The sequence below is a fragment of the Procambarus clarkii genome, chromosome 65 (genome assembly GCF_040958095.1).
Source record: "Procambarus clarkii isolate CNS0578487 chromosome 65, FALCON_Pclarkii_2.0, whole genome shotgun sequence".
Taxonomy (NCBI): domain Eukaryota; kingdom Metazoa; phylum Arthropoda; class Malacostraca; order Decapoda; family Cambaridae; genus Procambarus; species Procambarus clarkii.
Window position 1 is genome coordinate 31,190,270 of NC_091214.1, and position 18,174 is coordinate 31,208,443.

Below are 18,174 nucleotides of genomic sequence, written 5' to 3' on the forward strand. Positions count from 1 at the left end.
ATGATATAAATGCACTACTCACAGCACTAGGTTCTAAATTATCATTCATCATTTGAACAGAAACTTGGTTAAGTAAAGACTATACCCAACTCTACAACTTAGCTGGTTATAAAACCATTCATAACTGCAGGCCTAATAAAAAAGGAGGTGGCACAGCAATATATTACAAAGATACCTTCACCTGCAATAGTGTCATTAATGATAGAGACGACTATTGTGAATATACCTTAGCCAAGTTCTCCAGTAAATCCCTTAAATCCTCCCTGACTATCGGTGCCATCTATAGATTTCCTAATACCAACATAGCTTCATTCTCAGACAACGTAAGAAATCTTATCATAAATAACAATCTCAACAAAAATCACATTCTAGGAGGTGATTTCAATATTGACCTGGATCTTCAAAATAACCCTCAAGTTGACTATTTCCGTAACAGCATGCACTCCTGTATGCTAATCCCCACAATCACCAAGCCCACCCGAGTCACTCAAACATCTGCCACCACCTTGGATCACTTATGGACTAATATAACAGCTCCCCTTACATCTGGAGTAATCTATGATAGAACAACTGACCACTATCCTACCTTCCTCATAGCAAACATGGACACAATACCACCAGAAAGCAAGAAACTCTAATTCAGGCTATACAGTGAATCAGCTTTAGGCAATCTCTCTAATGCACTTCACAATATTAACTGGGAACCTGAATTCAATAATACACAGGATATAAACTCATTAACTACCCTCTTTCTCTCCAAAACTCTAAGCCTCTACAACACTCGCTGTCCCCTCCTTACCAAACAGGTAACTGACAAAAGAAAAAACAATCCGTGGCTCACAAGTGGCATAATCAAATCAATCAACAAAAACATGAATACGAAAAGAAATTTAGGATTGGCCTAGTTACAAAGGAAGTAGTTAAAAGGTACTCATCAGTGCTTACCAGTATCATAAGAAAAGCTAAACTTTCATATTATGAGACTAGATTCAAAGAAGCAAAAGGCAACATGAAAAGCACATGGAATACCATCTCTAATATCCTAGGAACTAAACAACATTCCTACAACACTCTCTAAGGATGGCTTTACACCGCCAACTGACTTAGAAATGGCAAATGATTTTAATAGCTTCTTTTCATCGGTTGGTGCTAACCTTGCCAGTAAAATCCCATAGACTCAGCCACATATCAACACATATCTCTCAGGCAGCTATCCAAACTCTCTTCTCCTTTCACCAGTCAGCCCGACAGATGTTGTGTTCATCATACACTCACTAAAAACCAAAGCTGGGAACATCAGTGAAATCCCATCCATTGTATACAAGAGCGCCTCCCATGCCCTTGCGCCACCTATAGCTCTGTTGTTCAATAAATCCCTTGAGTGTCATACCTTCCCTGATATCCTTAAAAAAGTAAGAGTAACGCCAGTTCATAAAGGAAGTAATCCGGCAGACATAAACAATTATAGACTAATATCAAACCTACCCATACTATCAAAAATATTTGAAAAAATTATCTACAAATAGCTCTACTCTTATCTCGTAAAATTCGACATTCTTAGCCCCTGTCAGTTTGGCTTCCGCTCCCAAAAGAGTACCAACGACGCAATTATTAGTCTCCTTGATATAATTTACTAAGCCCTTGACAAAAATGAGTTTCCGATTGAACTCTTCATTGACCTGAGAAAGGCCTTTGATACTGTTAATCACAATTACCTCTTACGTAAACTTCATCAGTATGGAATCCGAGTCCATGCACTGGACTATATCCAATCCTATCTTAGTGATAGACACCAATGTGTAACCATCAATAATATAACCTCTCCCACTCTACCAATAACCGTTGGAGTGCCACAGGGCAGCATCTTGGGACCTCTCCTATTTCTTATATACATCAATGATCTACCTAATGTCTCTAACATTCTGAAACCTATTTTGTTTGCTGATGATACTACCCTCATCTACTCTAACCCCAACCCACATACACTAAATAATGTTGTTAATAATGAACTAAAAAAAGTCCACTTATGGATGTCAACGAACAAACTAACACTTAACATAGAAAAGACCTACTACATCTTATTTGGAAGCAAATCTACAAATGCAATTCAGCTTCAGATAGATAATGTAAACATTAGCAATAAAAATGATGGAAAGTTTCTTGGCCTATTCCTAGACAAGAGACTCAACTTCAGCACCCACATACAACACATAGCTAAGAAAGTCTCTAAAACAGTTGGGATACTCTCCAAAATCAGATATTATGTACTTAACTCTGCTCTCATCTCTCTATATTATGCACTAATCAATCCCTATCTTAATTATGGTCTTAATTATGGTATCTGTGCATGGGGTTCCACCACTGCAAACCACCTCAAGTCCATCATCACTCAGCAAAAATCTGCTATCAGAATAATAACAAATTCTGCTTTCAGACAACACTCAGCCCCCTTGTTTAACTCCCTAAACATGCTAAACATAATCTCACTCCACAAATTCTCTTGTGTCAACTACATTTACAAAACCCTGTTCTTAAATGCTAATCCTGCTCTGAACCTCTCCCTAGACAGATGCAATAGGACCCATTATCACCACACCAGAAACAAATATCTCTTTGATATCCCCAGAGTCAAACTTAATCTGTGTAAACACTCTATGCAAATAAAGGGACCCAGTCTATGGAATTCACTCCCTAATGAATTGAAAAGCTGTCCAACTTTTGCGACATTCAAAAACAAAACTAAAAAGTACCTAATTTCATCTTCATAGTTTTTTTACTTTTTGCTTTAAAATTACACTGTATCTATTGCTACCCAATCTCCCAATCCTTGTGTACCCAATCTGAACATCTTTACCATTGTGATCACTGCTGTCTTCTTATATGTGCTATCAATCTGCTGTATGGTGTCTACTAATCTTGTTTAAATTACCAATCAAGTTGTCAATGTAATCAATCAGAGCTTTAATATACCAATGTGCTTTACTATACTTACTAATCTCTCTCATCACATTTTTTTCTTGCAATGTATCTTATTTTATTAATTCTGCTAGAATTTACCTACTTAAAATTATCTGTTAGATTAAGGACCTGCCTGAAACGCTGCGCGTACAAGTGGCTTTACAAGATTGTAAATACTATGCTATGTATTCTCACAAACCCAATGTACATCTTGTAAATAAATAAATAAATACATTAAAACCAGTTCGATTTTCTCCTGATTTTAATAGAGCTTCGAGTGTATGTATCCACTAGAAATCCGCGCCAAAACCCTATTAGATATTTCCACCAAAACTTCCCACACATAGTGACGTACCTCGACCCACTCCGTGGAGCCTATGAGGCCATACTCTTCGGCGCCCCAGCTGCACAACACCAGAGTTCGTCGTGGTCGCCAACCTACACGAAAATGGCAGACAAATTTGGAGTAATTCACAATACATGCATTTTTAAATTAATCGGTTATAAACAATATCATTTTAGATTGAGAATAGCGTTATAGGTTTAGGGAACGGATTACTAGGCATCATAATAGGGATCGCTGGTTAGTATTAACCGTACGTAAATACATGTGTGAATAAGTTTTTTGGATGTAACCACAACACCTCACTGAATTATTCAAATTTACTAAAAAAATAAAAAAATAAATTATTTAAGAAATATAGTTAAAAAATGCCAAAAAAAGCTAAAGGGTTTAATTCAACTCAGATAATATACACTGTCGTTAAGACAAATTTCAGAATGCAGCGACTGACTGACCTTCTGTGATGAGCTGGCCGAGGACTCTGGCTGTCTCCAGCATTTGGGCGGTGCCGCTGGAGGGGTCAGCGGCCCCGTACCCCCAGGCGTCACGGTGGTTCCCCATCAGCACGTAGCGATCTGTCAACATCACATTCTTCGTCACTACCACCCAAACTTACTAGTAAGCTCAACATTTATTAAATGAGACTCAACAACGGTGAACTGAATTAAAGTTTGCAATTGGAGACAGACTCAACTCACCAGGCTCCACGTCTCCCCTGATGGTGGCGATAACGTTGTAGGAGCGGCGAACCTGCAGGGAGTTGTGGGTGTTGAGTCTGAGGCGGTAGGAACGGTACTGGTCCAGGAGCTCCGGCCCCAGGTTGTACGCCACGCCCGTCAGGCCGCCCTTCCACGCCCCGGGGGCCGGGGTGCCGCCCATCTTCCTGCAGGAGAGTGTTAAATGATCTATTTTTTCTTGGGGCGAAAATGCTTATATTGTGTAGTGATGTCTATCTGTTTATTTCAAGGATCAGCATCACCACGACCCGGTCTCTGACCAGGCTTCCTGGTTCAACCAGGCTGCGCAATTCAGCTACTCGCAGCCAGACATGAGGCACAGCCTGGTTGATCGGGATATCTTTTGAAGGTGCTTATCGAGTTCTCTTTCGAGCAGTTCGGCCAGTTATGCCCCGTAGGGGGTAGTGTTGAAAAGTCTTGGGCCTCTGATGTTGATAGAGTTCTCTCTCAGCGTGCCTATTGCACATCTACTTTTCAGTGGGGCTACTTTGAGCATCCTACCATGCATGCTTTCTGGTCTCATGTGGTGTTATTTCTCTTTGCAGATTTTGAACCAGTCCTCCTAATATTTTCCAAGTGTAAATTAGTATGTATCTCTTCCACCTGTGCTCTAGGGAATACAGATTTAAAATTTTTAGACGGTCCCAATAATTTAGATGTTTTATTAAGTGGATTCTAGCAGTAAATGAATTTTTAACATTCTCCACGTACGCTATTTCTCAGGCATTTTATACAGTAAAGTTTGTCTTTACTTTGTCCTTTTTTATTTAATTATTACAAATTCTCGCTTTGCTAACCAGTATATGAACTTTAATGATGTGTTCTAATTATCCTCCACTAAGTGTTTTTCTCCAAGTACACAATAAAGTTTTGTACTTAGACAAATATATTTTCATGAGTTTTTAATGCAAAAATATGATGGAACAAAATTTCTTACTTCAGATAATACAATTTCAAGATAACTGTCATACAAAAGTGCCCGTATCCTAACCTACCAAAGGACCTAAAACAGAAAACGGGACAATATGTCAATTTCGCGAGCCGTTATTATTTTCTAGTACGACCATTTCTGGCCTTAAGTAGAGTGTATGTCAAAATGTATCGTTCTATTAGGAGGACGGGTTGAATTACACACAATATGAACCCTGCAGACACTGCCTTAAAAGGGTTTACTTATTGGTAACTCACAGCTTTAGTATGGACGAGGTAGCAACAGTCTCAGAATAAGGTCATGGAGACAGCTCACAACACACAACTTCATCAACACAGGACAATATGCGAGGGTGTGACGTATCATGGGCGACAACAGTCAAGGTGTCATACACTGCCACTGATGCCAGCCAGACAAATGCCATATTCAAGCCCCTGGAGCCCAGCACTAAGTAAACCAGAGCACTGACCCAAACATAAACATGTCTGAGTCAAGATGAAGATGCATGATCATGATCCCAGACACTGATGAACATGATATTGTTCATACAAAATTATACTTGATGACTGAAAATTTATACTTGATGATTATTTAGGCCGCGGCCATTGCCACTGCCTAAATAACCCTCTTGTGGTTGATAGACCTTAAGCATAATATCAAACAATGAGTTCGTGGTCATGTGCAGAACTAGGTCAATTAAACTGCAGACAAACTGGGAATACTGTAGATGTCAATATTCTGGGTAGTTAGAAAGTCCTCTCGGGTTATCACAACTTCACAAAAATGACATATTAAATTGCCTGAACCTAACCCAAATTACCGAGAACTATAAAACGAGTTTGTAAACAACTATTCTCGCGAGAACACATCCCTATCAGGTGCCTGGCGTAAACATGATCAAGGGCGCAATCCGTTCACCTTCAGTACAGACAATAACAATGGACGAGCAGCGAAAAACAATACGACCAGCCTGCCTATGTACATTTATGCTTGCAACAGTGAGATCAACATTACCAGACGTAAAATAGTGCAAGTATTGCGAACAATTAAATTAACCTTATTCCAACAAGTACTAAAGTGTAAGTAATAAAGTTCCCACCAGGGGCCTCGTAGCCTGGTGGATAGCGCGCAGGACTCGTAATTCTGTGGCGCGGGTTCGATTCCCGCACGAGGCAGAAACAAATGGGCAAAGTTTCTTTCACCCTGAATGCCCCTGTTACCTAGCAGTAAATAGGTACCTGGGAGTTAGTCAGCTGTCACGGGCTGCTTCCTAGGGGTGGAGGCCTGGTCGAGGACCGGGCCGCGGGGACACTAAAAAAAAAAAAAAAGCCCCGAAATCATCTCAAGATAACCTCAAGATAACTCAAGAATAAGAGATCGCCTAACAAGATAACTACCTAAACTCTCGTTTCTTGAAGATTCTTCAACTCTAATAGCACTTTCTTAAATTAAATTAACAAGCACATAAATAAACATATTTTGGAGCAAAACACATCGTATGTTGCTGCATTTTTTTTCGCAGTATAAAACAAAAAACACAATTCAGTTGATCCATCAACCCCTCATACACATTCAATCACTTCATCACTCATTCATCTTCAACACTCATTCATCCTTATCAATCTCCTCCAGCTCCTTTCAAACTCATATTTCATCTAACTACAACACCTTTCCCACGAGTCAAGCCCAGACTTACTCCATAATAGCTCGGGCGTTGTCGTAGCCTATGGGCTGGCAGGGGATTTTGGCCAGGTTGGCGTCCTCTTCCTTCAGTCTGTAGGCGTGAGCTGTGGGCGAGACACCATGGTTACTCTGGTGAGGACTTACCACTATGTTGTTCATGGTTGTTCGTGATGATGGTGGTCTAATGCAATTAGAAACATACAAGTTAGAGAAATTACTTCAGATTCAAAATTAAGAAATGCCCAGAGACCTGAAAGCTGCAGTATTAAAAGTTATGACAACTTTTGTAATAATAGGTATTTGTATGGTCAGCACAGTAACTGGACCAGGCAATGTGATGCAGTCATTGCGCGAATTCGCCTTGGCTATAGACACATCTGGCAGGTTAGTGAGACTGAGCCACTATATCAGAATATTCAGATTGTAAACTCTGTAACAAACCCTTAATGCATTCACTAGGACACTATATTGTTGAATGTGAAACCGTAAAAGATTTTAGACCTCCTGGCCTATTGTACCACCAACTGTGTAACTATTTCATTGAATACTGGTGTACTGGACGACATCCTAACAATTTATCCAAAATTTGCTTGTCCATTTTAAAGACTGAAGAACAATTTTATTTATATTATTTTTAAGCTGCATCTGTTATGAACCCATCCCTGCCCTTGTGTGGCAGTGCACAATAGAAAGTTGTATATACATATTTGTAAATTGAAGCGTGTATACAGGCTAATGTAGTTGATTGTAACCATTATATTATATTATATATATATTATATATATATTATATATATATATATATATATATATATATATATATATATATATATATATATATATATATATATATATATATATATTATATATATATATATAATGTGTGTGCTTCAGCCTACAGTTTAATCCTATTATCTTGTGTATGATCCTCTGTCCTGCGTGACAGTGAATACCAGCATTATCCTCACTCTAATAAGACCTAATTGTATTTCTCAGATTAGGCAAAATTGCAATTATTTTTTGTCAATCATGATGTTAATAAAAATAATGGTGGTGAAGATGGTTCATGATGAGGGTAAAGATGGCTCATGATGGTGGTGAAAATGGTTCATAATGATGGCAAAGATTAGTAAGTTATTATTATTAAATCTGATTTACAATAGACTCACTGAAAGACAGGAAGACTGGCCCCCGATAGAAAGTTAAAGAGTCAGACACCAGAGACCTACCTGTAGAAGGCCAGGAGGGAGTGAGAGGGTCACCGCTGCCCATATAAGTGGTTCCTCTCTGCATGCCGGTGCCAGGGAGCCACCAGGTGTTGGGGTACACCTTCTCGGGCTCCACGCCCTCCAGGGCCACATCCTCGGGGTCCGAGAACAGGATCAAGCCCTTGGCTCCTCGCTCCTGGGCGTGTAGCAGCTGAGTGGGGTGAAGACGTGTATTAGTTCAGGTTGCAGATGACTCGGGTGTTGCTGTACACAGGACGAGTTGGTTGATAGGTAGGGGAACACACTGGTTGACCTGAAACATCTGCTAAGTACCAATGAAAGTTATTAAAGATATAGGTGCTAGGGGTCGGAAACCTTCGGTACACAGAAAGGTGTTCCAAGCTACTCCGTGTGTGTATAATATATACAGTTTTCGTTATTCTTGAACGACATTTAGGCCTAACGTATAGTTGCTAGATGGTCATTAGGCTATTGTAGAGGCATAAAATAACCCTCCAGAGGTTAGTCTGCATTAACCTCAACACTAGTCAACCATCCTTTGGAAATTTGTACCTGATTAACATCAAGAATGCAACCTTTAGGAAAGATGTCAAAAAACTAAATTTCATGGAATTACTAAATGACATTGTTAAGAGAACTTCAATATACCGAAAATATCATTAAGTATGATTTCAACACTGACCTTGTTGCCTCTGAAGATCTTGACATAGCGAGCGATGACGATGCAGCCAGAGACGTTGACGTTGAGCTTCTCCAGCGTGTCGAAGTCCTCAACCCTGGCGTAGTTAGCGTACACGACGCCTCGCCCGGCCTCAGACTCCACGTCCCCTGGGGGAAAGGCCAGAGGCTCACCACCATATCTTAACACTTCTCTCTCTCAACCACTCTACTCTTACTGAGCAAGACGGCTTTTATATTACAATTTATACCTAGTGAAAGTCTATATCATAATGTTTTCATTCTGAATATAAACACAATAACCAGCTGCCCCAGCACCCACTCACCAGCTGCCCCAGCACCCACTCACCACCTGCACCAGCACCCACTCACCACCTGCCCCAGCACCTGTGGGACATTTGGGGCTTGACTCTATTTATTTAAATATTAATGCAATGAAAATCAATTACGAAGGACCACCCGCTTTTATAGTAAAGAGGGAAACTAATAAAATATGATCATTAGAAAATTCCTAGATGAACCAGTAACTATGGATAAAATACTAGAGAATATGATCACTTATATAATTAATGGGCTGTATAATTTAACTGAATCAAAGCCTCAAACACCTACATTGGGGGATTATTACTGGAACTTCATATATGTCCAGGAACTAGTGTGGTTCGTGCACCAGTTCATTATGCAATAATCTAATCCTATGACCAATTATAGAATCATTATATTGGTCACCAATAAGAACATAGATTATGAACATGAGAAATTAACAATTATAATAAACACATGTTAATCCATAAAACAGTGCTCCGCATGAATAATACTACAGATAATGGAATATAAGGAATATGGAAAGGGTCTTAGCTTGAAGACGATTTCCAAGACATCGGTTATGACTCATCCTCGGAATCTCCTGGACTCATCATGGAACACTGGGAGAAGATTAACACGGGAAATGACAGCTCGGGGAATTCTTCACACACGCTGCAAATCAAATTATATTCAGTAGCAACAGATTAAGCTGCTAGACATCTATGTTCAAGAAAATTAAATCAAAGAATGGAGGCAGATAATAACCTGTGGTTTTTTATAGTCGCTCTGCGTGACAACAAGCTACCCAGCTATAACCCCCTCCTAAATGATGCATCAAATGGGAATAAAGGTACTTAGCTAATAGGGCACTGTGTAAGTTAAGGCTTGCCGAAGTTCGCGTCCTAGGTTCAGGCGTCGTTGTAACGAACACGTGGTGTCGAGCCTAGCCTAGATGTTGACGCGCTTCTCTGCCCGGTCACGTTGTGCTACACGGAACAAATTTAACAGGTTCCTGGCTGAATGTCAAAAAAAATCTCTTGACAATTCAACACGATGTATAAAGTGACACTGACACCAGCTAAGTTGTTGTCTGCAAAGGTTCTTCACACCTCACAGTGGCGACTTTCGTCTGGAGCTCTTGGTGGCGTCTACCCTGGTGGCTTGGGTAATGGTGTCTCTCTCTGAGCGCGTCGCCTCGTGTACTGGCGTCTCCCCTGCCCCGCTCCGCGTCCCGCATTTGATACACAAATTATTTACTACGAATATTATCATTTCTCGCAGTTGTGATTGAAATGCTTGGATAAGGACGGGTATATTATTCAGAGGAGTTAAATATTATTATTTGCCCGTTTTACGATGGTAAACAAGCAATGGAGATGAATTAAAATCTCTCCAGGGCATTCACGCGTGACGTTAAATTTATTACCAGATAACAGTTATAACTATAAACGCTCTATTTGGCAATAGTTGGGGATCAGTTTATCTGTAAATAATTATCACACAGAACACCGTTGTTTTATAGAGAATCAAACTCAATTCTCAGACACACTGGATATAGTTGTGTTTATTATAATGGAATCTGACGCAATACTGGCGTCCAGTGACGTAAGAATTCTAGCCTTATTGTACAGATGTAATTATTAGTACATGTGAACTCTACGTTTGGTTAATTTTAATTACTACAATGATTAGTAGATTTAGTAATAATTAATAATAATACAACAGTGTTGTATTATGTTGGAAATTTCCAACATAACTCCGGGGGGAGAATTCTAGGGTCGCAGTGTAATGTGGAGTACTGACACACCCATCCCGAAGTTAATACTAATATTAGTATATTAGTAGGTTAGTATGTTAGTACACACATAACGAATGTCCCGTATTTGTCAAGGACATACAAGAAACTTAAGTCTTGCTGATTTCATGTTAAATGGAACATGTTATTATAAATTACCTAAAGCTAATAACTAAGAACTTACCCTAGACTCTGTGACTGGTGTCGTTATGACATGTAATGTGTATGTTACGAAATCTCAAAGTCTGCAAACTCTCAGATACTCTAGATAAATAATATTATTTATAGCCTATACAACAATTAAAGATTTAAATCACACAATTCAAACAACAGAATCTACGGTGATGAGAATGTCCTGGGTCATAGTGACTTGTAATGGTTTGTTACTTGACTTCACACCACCATATCATCATAGTTATCTAAATTGGATATAAAAATGAATTACTCTTGGTCAGAGCTGTAATAGGCTTGCAGTTTCCGCTTACATTGTTGAGCAGCAGCTCTAGTGGGGCGGTTGCTCGGAGGATCAGAATTACTGTCCTCGGAAACTACTGGGGAAGCTAGTTCTGGTTGATACTCTCGTTCAGCCAATTCGAGAGGAACCAGCTTCTCTAAAGTTTTTAGAGTAGTGTTGCCTCGGCATAAAACTTTCCCTACTCTCAGGACACCTTGATGATCTGGATGAATGGCAACAATTTTGCCTATGGGCCACTCTGACCTTGGTCCATCACTGTCGACTAGTACTAGGTCCCCTGGTTTAAGCTGTACTTTATTGTAAGGACTCGAAGCTCCGTAGTGGTACTCTCGTAGAGCTGTGAGGTACTCTCGAGTCCACACCTCATTCCACCTGTTAATAACCTTTGAGAGATGCTGGTAGCTTTCCACCAAGTCACCTCTGGTTACATGTGACGGGTCTACGGGGTCCTCTTCGGCTAAAGGGATGAGAGGGCTCAGTAGACCTCCATGTATCAAGTGTGAGGGACTCAGAGGCTCTCTCTGGGTGAAATCATCAGACAGGTATGTGAATGGGTGGTTATTGACTCGCGCCTCGATTTCCACAACAATGGTTTGGAGTTCGGAGTAACTGACCCTTTGTCTGTGTAAGGTTTTTCTTAAACACTTCTTGACTGTGCCTATCATTCGCTCATAGAACCCACCTTGCCAAGGGGCTCTTGGTGCTATAAATTTCCAGTGACATTGTCGTCTCTGCAGGACTGACTGTACTTCTGGGTGATTCCAGACTTGTCGCAGACAGGCTTCTCCTGCCACAAAATTGGAACCATTGTCCGATATCATTAATTTGGGACAAAATCTGCGAGCTGCAAATCTGCGGAAGGCCTGGATGAAGGCTTCAGCACTCATATCTGAAGTCACTTCTAAATGTACGCCTCTGGGTGTAGCACACGTAAAGAGACAAATGTATGCTTTCACTGGTATCTTGTCTGGGTTGCCAGTGAGAAGTAAGGCTCCTGTGTAATCAACACCAGTGGTTTCAAAGGGACGATGATGAACCACTCTTTCTTCAGGGAGTGGTGGAGGTCCTGGGTAAGGACATACTCTAGCATCGTATCTTTTACAGATTACACAGAATTTAATTATTGACTTGACTGTCTGACGGCCTTGAGGAAGCCAGTACTTTTGTCTAAGGTCGGTGAGAGTATCTAACACTCCACCATGTAAAGTACCATATTGATGGTGATGTAAAACAAGAAGTTTAGTGATGATGTGGTGACGAGGTAGAAGAATTGGATTCTTTGTGTCCAGATCAATTTTTGCATGAAGCAAACGTCCTCCACATCTTAGTATATTATGAGTGTTGGCATCATACCAGATACCTAGAGACTTGTTTAATTTATCCGGAAGATTTTCATATTCGCTTCCATATGTCTCTTGTTGTGCACGTTTGATCCAGTAGAGGATAGGATTGGGAAACTTATGTCGAATTCCCATCTTAGCAAGAAAGTCAAACACATGTGCAGTTACTCTTAATAACTTACTTAAGTTAGAATAATTGTGAGGATCAATGGCTAAGATTCGTTGAGGTTCTGGTTCTTTCATGGGAGTGGTGATATTGGTCACTATGACTTGTGGCTTTTGTTTGGGCCACTGACCACCAACAAGCCATGAAGGTCCATTGAACCACAGTGAAGACTTGATAAGTTGTTTTATCGTTAACCCTCGAGATAAATAATCTGCAGGATTGTCCTTAGTAGGAACATGTCTGAATTTATATCCAGCAGATAACTCATGAATCTCCCTAACACGATTACTGACGTAGGGAGTCTTGTTGTTGTTGTTTCATACCCATTGTAAGACTGCCTCGTTGTCTGACCACACGACAATCTCACCAAAGTGGATATTATTGAGTGTCTTTGTCAGGCAATGAGCCAATCTTACTCCCACCAGCAAAGCAGTCAACTCCATATGAGGTAAAGATCTCTTCTTAATGGGAGCAACTCTTGCTTTAGATGTGAGCAAAATTGATTGTGCACTATTAACTAAGTAGGCTACAGCGCCATATGCTTTGCCAGAGGCATCGCAGAAAACGTGCAAATTGGTGGGTAAGTTTGGTCCTGAAGCATTACGAGGAAATTTCAAAACACCTAACTGATTAAAATCCGTTGAGAGTATCTGCCATTTGGCTTGTAACTCACATGGTAACGGATCATCCCATCCCATATGTTTCTGCCAGCACTCCTGCATTAGGAGTTTGCCCCTTATTAATATAGGACTAAGTAAGCCTAAAGGGTCAAATGGTTGACTGACAAACGAGAGCAATGTTCTCATGGTAAGGGTTGAGTTATCGGTTTGTACTGACTTGACATTCATCTCGTCAGTACTGGTGTTCCATTCCACACCTAGAACCTTTAATTGATTGGGTACCTGATAACCTGGAAATTCTTTCTCGATTACCTGGTTGAGTAATTCATTATTTGAGGCCCATGACTGTAGTGGCATATTGGCTCCTAATAGCTCACGGTTAGACTCATGGTAGATTTCTACCAAATTAGTTTGATCATTAGTTGTTCCCTGGAAATTGTCGACATACATGTTGTCGCTAATGTCTGCCTTATAAGGGCTATTTGATTTCCTCAAATGTGTGTCTAATGTTGCTTGCAAAAGAAACGGTGAGGACGTAGCTCCGAATAATACTGAGGCAAAACGATATGTGATGATATAACTGTTAGGATCCAGTGGGTCCTTAATCCAGAGGAACTTTGTGTAATTACAATCTTCCTCCTGCAAACCTACTCGGAGGAAAGCTTTGCTGATATCAGCAGTATAGGCGAAAATACCAATGCGAAATCGTAACAGCACATCATGTAGCCTTTGTGTTAGGCTAGGTCCCATTTGGAGACATTCATTTAAAGACACTGCTTGGCTTTACTTTAGCACTACAGTTAAAGACAATACGAATAGGTGTTGTCAATGAGTCTTTCACCACAGCATGATGAGGTAAATAATGACCTAATTTTCGGTCATCGTTATCAACAACTTCAATAAATTTACTGTCAAGTTGTTGTTGGATGAATTGATGATACATGTTCAGTTTGTCTGGCTGCTTCTGTAGTCGTGCTAATTGAGACTGCAATTGTGAGGCTGCCATAAAATAATTAACTGGAAGTTGTGGATGATTCAACCTCCATGGGAGTCTTACCCAGTAGTGTTTATTTTCATAGACAACTGTATCCAGATATTGCTGGTAAGTCCACATATCATCAGGGCTTGGTTGTTCAGGGATAATACCTAAAGTGTCTAAATCCCACAGACGATGTACAGGTGGATCAGACTCAATATCTTTAGATATTTCTCTGAAACGTAGGGGTGACTGTTCCAAGCCTAGTCATGCCACTATTATGTTATTAGACTCTTGGTTTGTTGACGCTGGATTTTGTCGGAAAAGCACCGGTCCAGTAAGCAATTTGCCTCCAGCAGATGACAACAAATTCATTCCGTGTTGTCTGGTGCATCCAGTTATAAATTTGTAATAATGATCCGCGCCTATAAGTATTCCAACATCAGTGAGGCAGTCAGAATTTATTTTATAATCTGCTAGCCTCATGCGGTTTCGTTTAAGATGTCTCGCAGTGCGAGCTAACCCTGTGACCTGTAGGTCTGTAGGAAGTTTATCTACTACTACCGCTTGTATTGGACTAGTGGAAGATCCAAGTCTCACTAATACCTTAACTACTTGGTATTCACGAGGTCCACTATTCGTCAAGAAACCAGAAATATTTAACCTCACACTTTTGGTAGGTTTTAAATTTAACTTATCTACTAACTGTTGTGTAATGAAGGTTTTCTGTGATCCTTGATCAAAAAGACCTCTAGTGTTAACTCTAGATCTTCGGTTTATTAGTCTAAGTTGAGCTGTATGCAGAGTGGTATTATTGCCTGACTCAGTAGCAAGTACATTTACTTCTTGATGCACTTTGCAATATTGCACTGCGGTAGAATTCGTGGAATTCTCCCCAGTGGTCATGGTTGGTGTAGAAGATTTTCTACATAAGGCGTAGTGATGTACACCTTGGTTGCATCTGTTGCAGGAACGTAGCTGCACTACACATTTTTTGGGATCATGAGAGCCCATGCACCTGGTGCACTTGTGTATTTCTTGCAACCTTTTAATCCTAGTATTATAAGTAGGATAAACAGAGCATTGGTAAGTGGCATGTCCTTGATTACAGAACAGACACCTTCTCTGGTTAGTTGACTTAGTCTCTTTAGTAGACAAGTCATTGGTTATCTCAGAAGGAGACACCGAATAAGTACCTACATTTCCACTTCTTTTCCCAGTGGATGGAGTAGTCTTGGATTTATATTTACTAGACTTATTCAAAGTCGGTTTGGGTTTGACTGAAGTGTCAGTATTAATTGGTTTAGACTCAGGTTTAATTTTATCATGAGTCTTCAACCTGTTAACCGTTATTCTCAGTCCCTCGAATATTTGGTCAAGAGTGAGAAACTCGGTATTATAGTGTGAGCAGAGCTCTGTTAAGACATTTCGAGGTAATTTCCTCTGCAAAAGTAACTTGATTGACCATTCTGAAGCTGGTATATCAACTTTAGTACCTAAGGCCTTTACTAGAGACTCTACTTCTAGTCTGAAGCTTTGAAGTGACTCTGGTCTACTATTTGGTGCATTCAGATCTAGCAATTGGTAATAGAGGGTTATCTTGAGAGGTTATCTTGAGATGATTTCGGGGCTTTTAAGTGTCCCCGCGGCCCGGTCCTCGACCAGGCCTCCACCCCCAGGAAGCAGCCCGTGACAGCTGGCTAACACCCAGGTACCTATTTACTGCTAGGTAACAGGGGCATAGGATGAAAGAAACTCTGCCCATTGTTTCTCGCCGGCGCCTGGGATCGAACCCAGGACCACAGGATCACAAGTCCAGTGTGCTGTCCGCTCGGCCGACCGGCAGCTATACTTAACTCTTTGTTGCAATAGTTCAACTTCAAAAGTTTTATAGCTTCCTCAAAATTACTCTCATCGAGAGTTAGGTTATGTATGACCTTTTTAGCCTCTCCTTTGAGAAGACTAAGTAGGTATGAGAATTTAGAAACCTTGTCAAGAGACTGTTTCTTGTGTATGTGAACTTCAAATGAAGTCCAAAAATTGTCCCAATTTTCTGTATCTAATCCTGAAAATGTAGGTAAGTCTAAAGTAGGTAAACGAACCTCTGGTAGTTGGTTACTGAATTGAGACCCTGTGTTACTGGTATTGGATCCAGATTGTTTTGCTAGTTTAGATAGCATGTAAAGTTTATCTTGAGTCTCATCTTCATACTGGGAGATATCGTCTACAATTTGACTTACTTCATCAGGATCAGTTTCTGTGGTATTCAGTAGAGTAAGATAAGACTGACTTGTAGACTTAACTAGATCAAATTTCAGATCAGCTACTCTTACTGATGTCTCTAAGTGATAAGAGTCAATGGGAGTATCCTTAAATAAGCCCTCAGCCTTGTTAATTAGTCTGGTCAAATGACCTTTAAGGCTAATATAGGTTCTCCTTAATTGCTCAGGAGTAGCCATGTTGGGCTTGGGTCCAAACTTCATGGAATTAGTATATGTATTACTAATGAAGCTTGGGTACTTGTTCATTGGTTGACAAGTAACATTAAATGTAGCCTAATTTAATGTGGCTAATTTATACTCTACCTCACTTGAGGTTAAATGTACCTACCTAACAACAAGTAGCTAGATATTTTGTGCATTGTCTGAACTTCACCATTAGTTCTCGTCCGGTTAGCTCTTCTATATCACCATTAGAGGTAATGGGGATCATCCAGCAATACACAAAATAGATACATACAAATAATGAGTACAAGAGAAATATTATGGAGACACTCCAATCAGAGTTATCTGAAAGTTTAATCCCACCCTGGATAGGGTCAGCACAAATAGTATAATACATACACTACTGACTAGCTAAAGTCTAGTCGTGATAATTCCTACCTAAGAACTATAAATTTATTTAGTCTGTGCTTGTACCAAATTCAGCACAATCTCAGCCTAAATTCTACCTAATAAGATTGGTAAAGATTATTGTGGTGCAGAAAGGTGAATATAATTGTGCTGTATTTTTGGTTTTTTTGTTTTTATAAGGGTGCACTTGCACACACAAGTGAAAACATAGAAAGGTTATGAGCTGATGCTCCTGGTGACCTAAAGATTCTTACTTCAGTATGAAGTGTAGGCCTAAGTGTTGTGGGCAATTAACTGTGTCCCACTAGTGCTATCTTGTACATGAGGTGAAAGTAGCAATGAATTGGTGTGACTTAGACTAACTTATGTGTTACGCTGTTGGCAGACACAATAATTAAATGGTTAGTCTAGATTACATCACACAAGGATTAGTTATTAATAATTAGTATTTATAATTATAATTTATGTTTATCCGGTTCGAAGGACCATAATGTGGGACATTTGGGGCTTGACTCTATTTATTTAAATATTAATGTAATGAAAATCAATTACGAAGGACCACCCGCTTTAATAGTAAAGAGGGAAACTAATAAAATATGATCATTAGAAAATTCCTAGATGAACCAGTAACTATGGATAAAATACTAGAGAATATGATCACTTATATAATTAATGGGCTGTATAATTTAACTGAATCAAAGCCTCAAACACCTACATTGGGGGGTTATTACTGGAACTTCATATATGTCCAGGAACTAGTGTGGTTCGTGCACCAGTTCATTATGCAATAATCTAATCCTATGACCAATTATAGAATCATTATATTGGTCACCAATAAGAACATAGATTATGAACATGAGAAATTAACAATTATAATAAACACATGTTACTCCATAAAACAGTGCTCCGCATGAATAATACTACAGATAATGGAATTTAAGGAATACGGAAAGGGTCTTAGCTTGAAGACGATTTCCAAGATATCGGTTATGACTCATCCTCGGAATCTCCTGGACTCATCATGGAACACTGGGAGAAGATTAACACGGGAAATGACAGCTCGGGGAATTCTTCACACACGCTGCA

At 39.8% G+C, this 18,174-nt stretch overlaps 1 protein-coding gene across 1 annotated transcript in view; it reads right to left on the reverse strand.

The window, feature by feature from the left end:
* The window catches only part of LOC123752098 (N-acetylated-alpha-linked acidic dipeptidase 2-like), a 62,910-nt gene that overhangs the window by 32,320 nt on the left and 12,416 nt on the right, over positions 1-18,174 (reverse strand). The window contains exons 5-10 of the mRNA XM_069309682.1: positions 8,563-8,708; positions 7,881-8,070; positions 6,666-6,756; positions 4,000-4,184; positions 3,757-3,876; positions 3,314-3,396 (exon numbers count right to left, since the gene is read on the reverse strand). Coding sequence (XP_069165783.1) covers positions 3,314-3,396; positions 3,757-3,876; positions 4,000-4,184; positions 6,666-6,756; positions 7,881-8,070; positions 8,563-8,708 — 815 coding nt within the window. The remainder of the gene's footprint in view (positions 1-3,313; positions 3,397-3,756; positions 3,877-3,999; positions 4,185-6,665; positions 6,757-7,880; positions 8,071-8,562; positions 8,709-18,174) is intronic.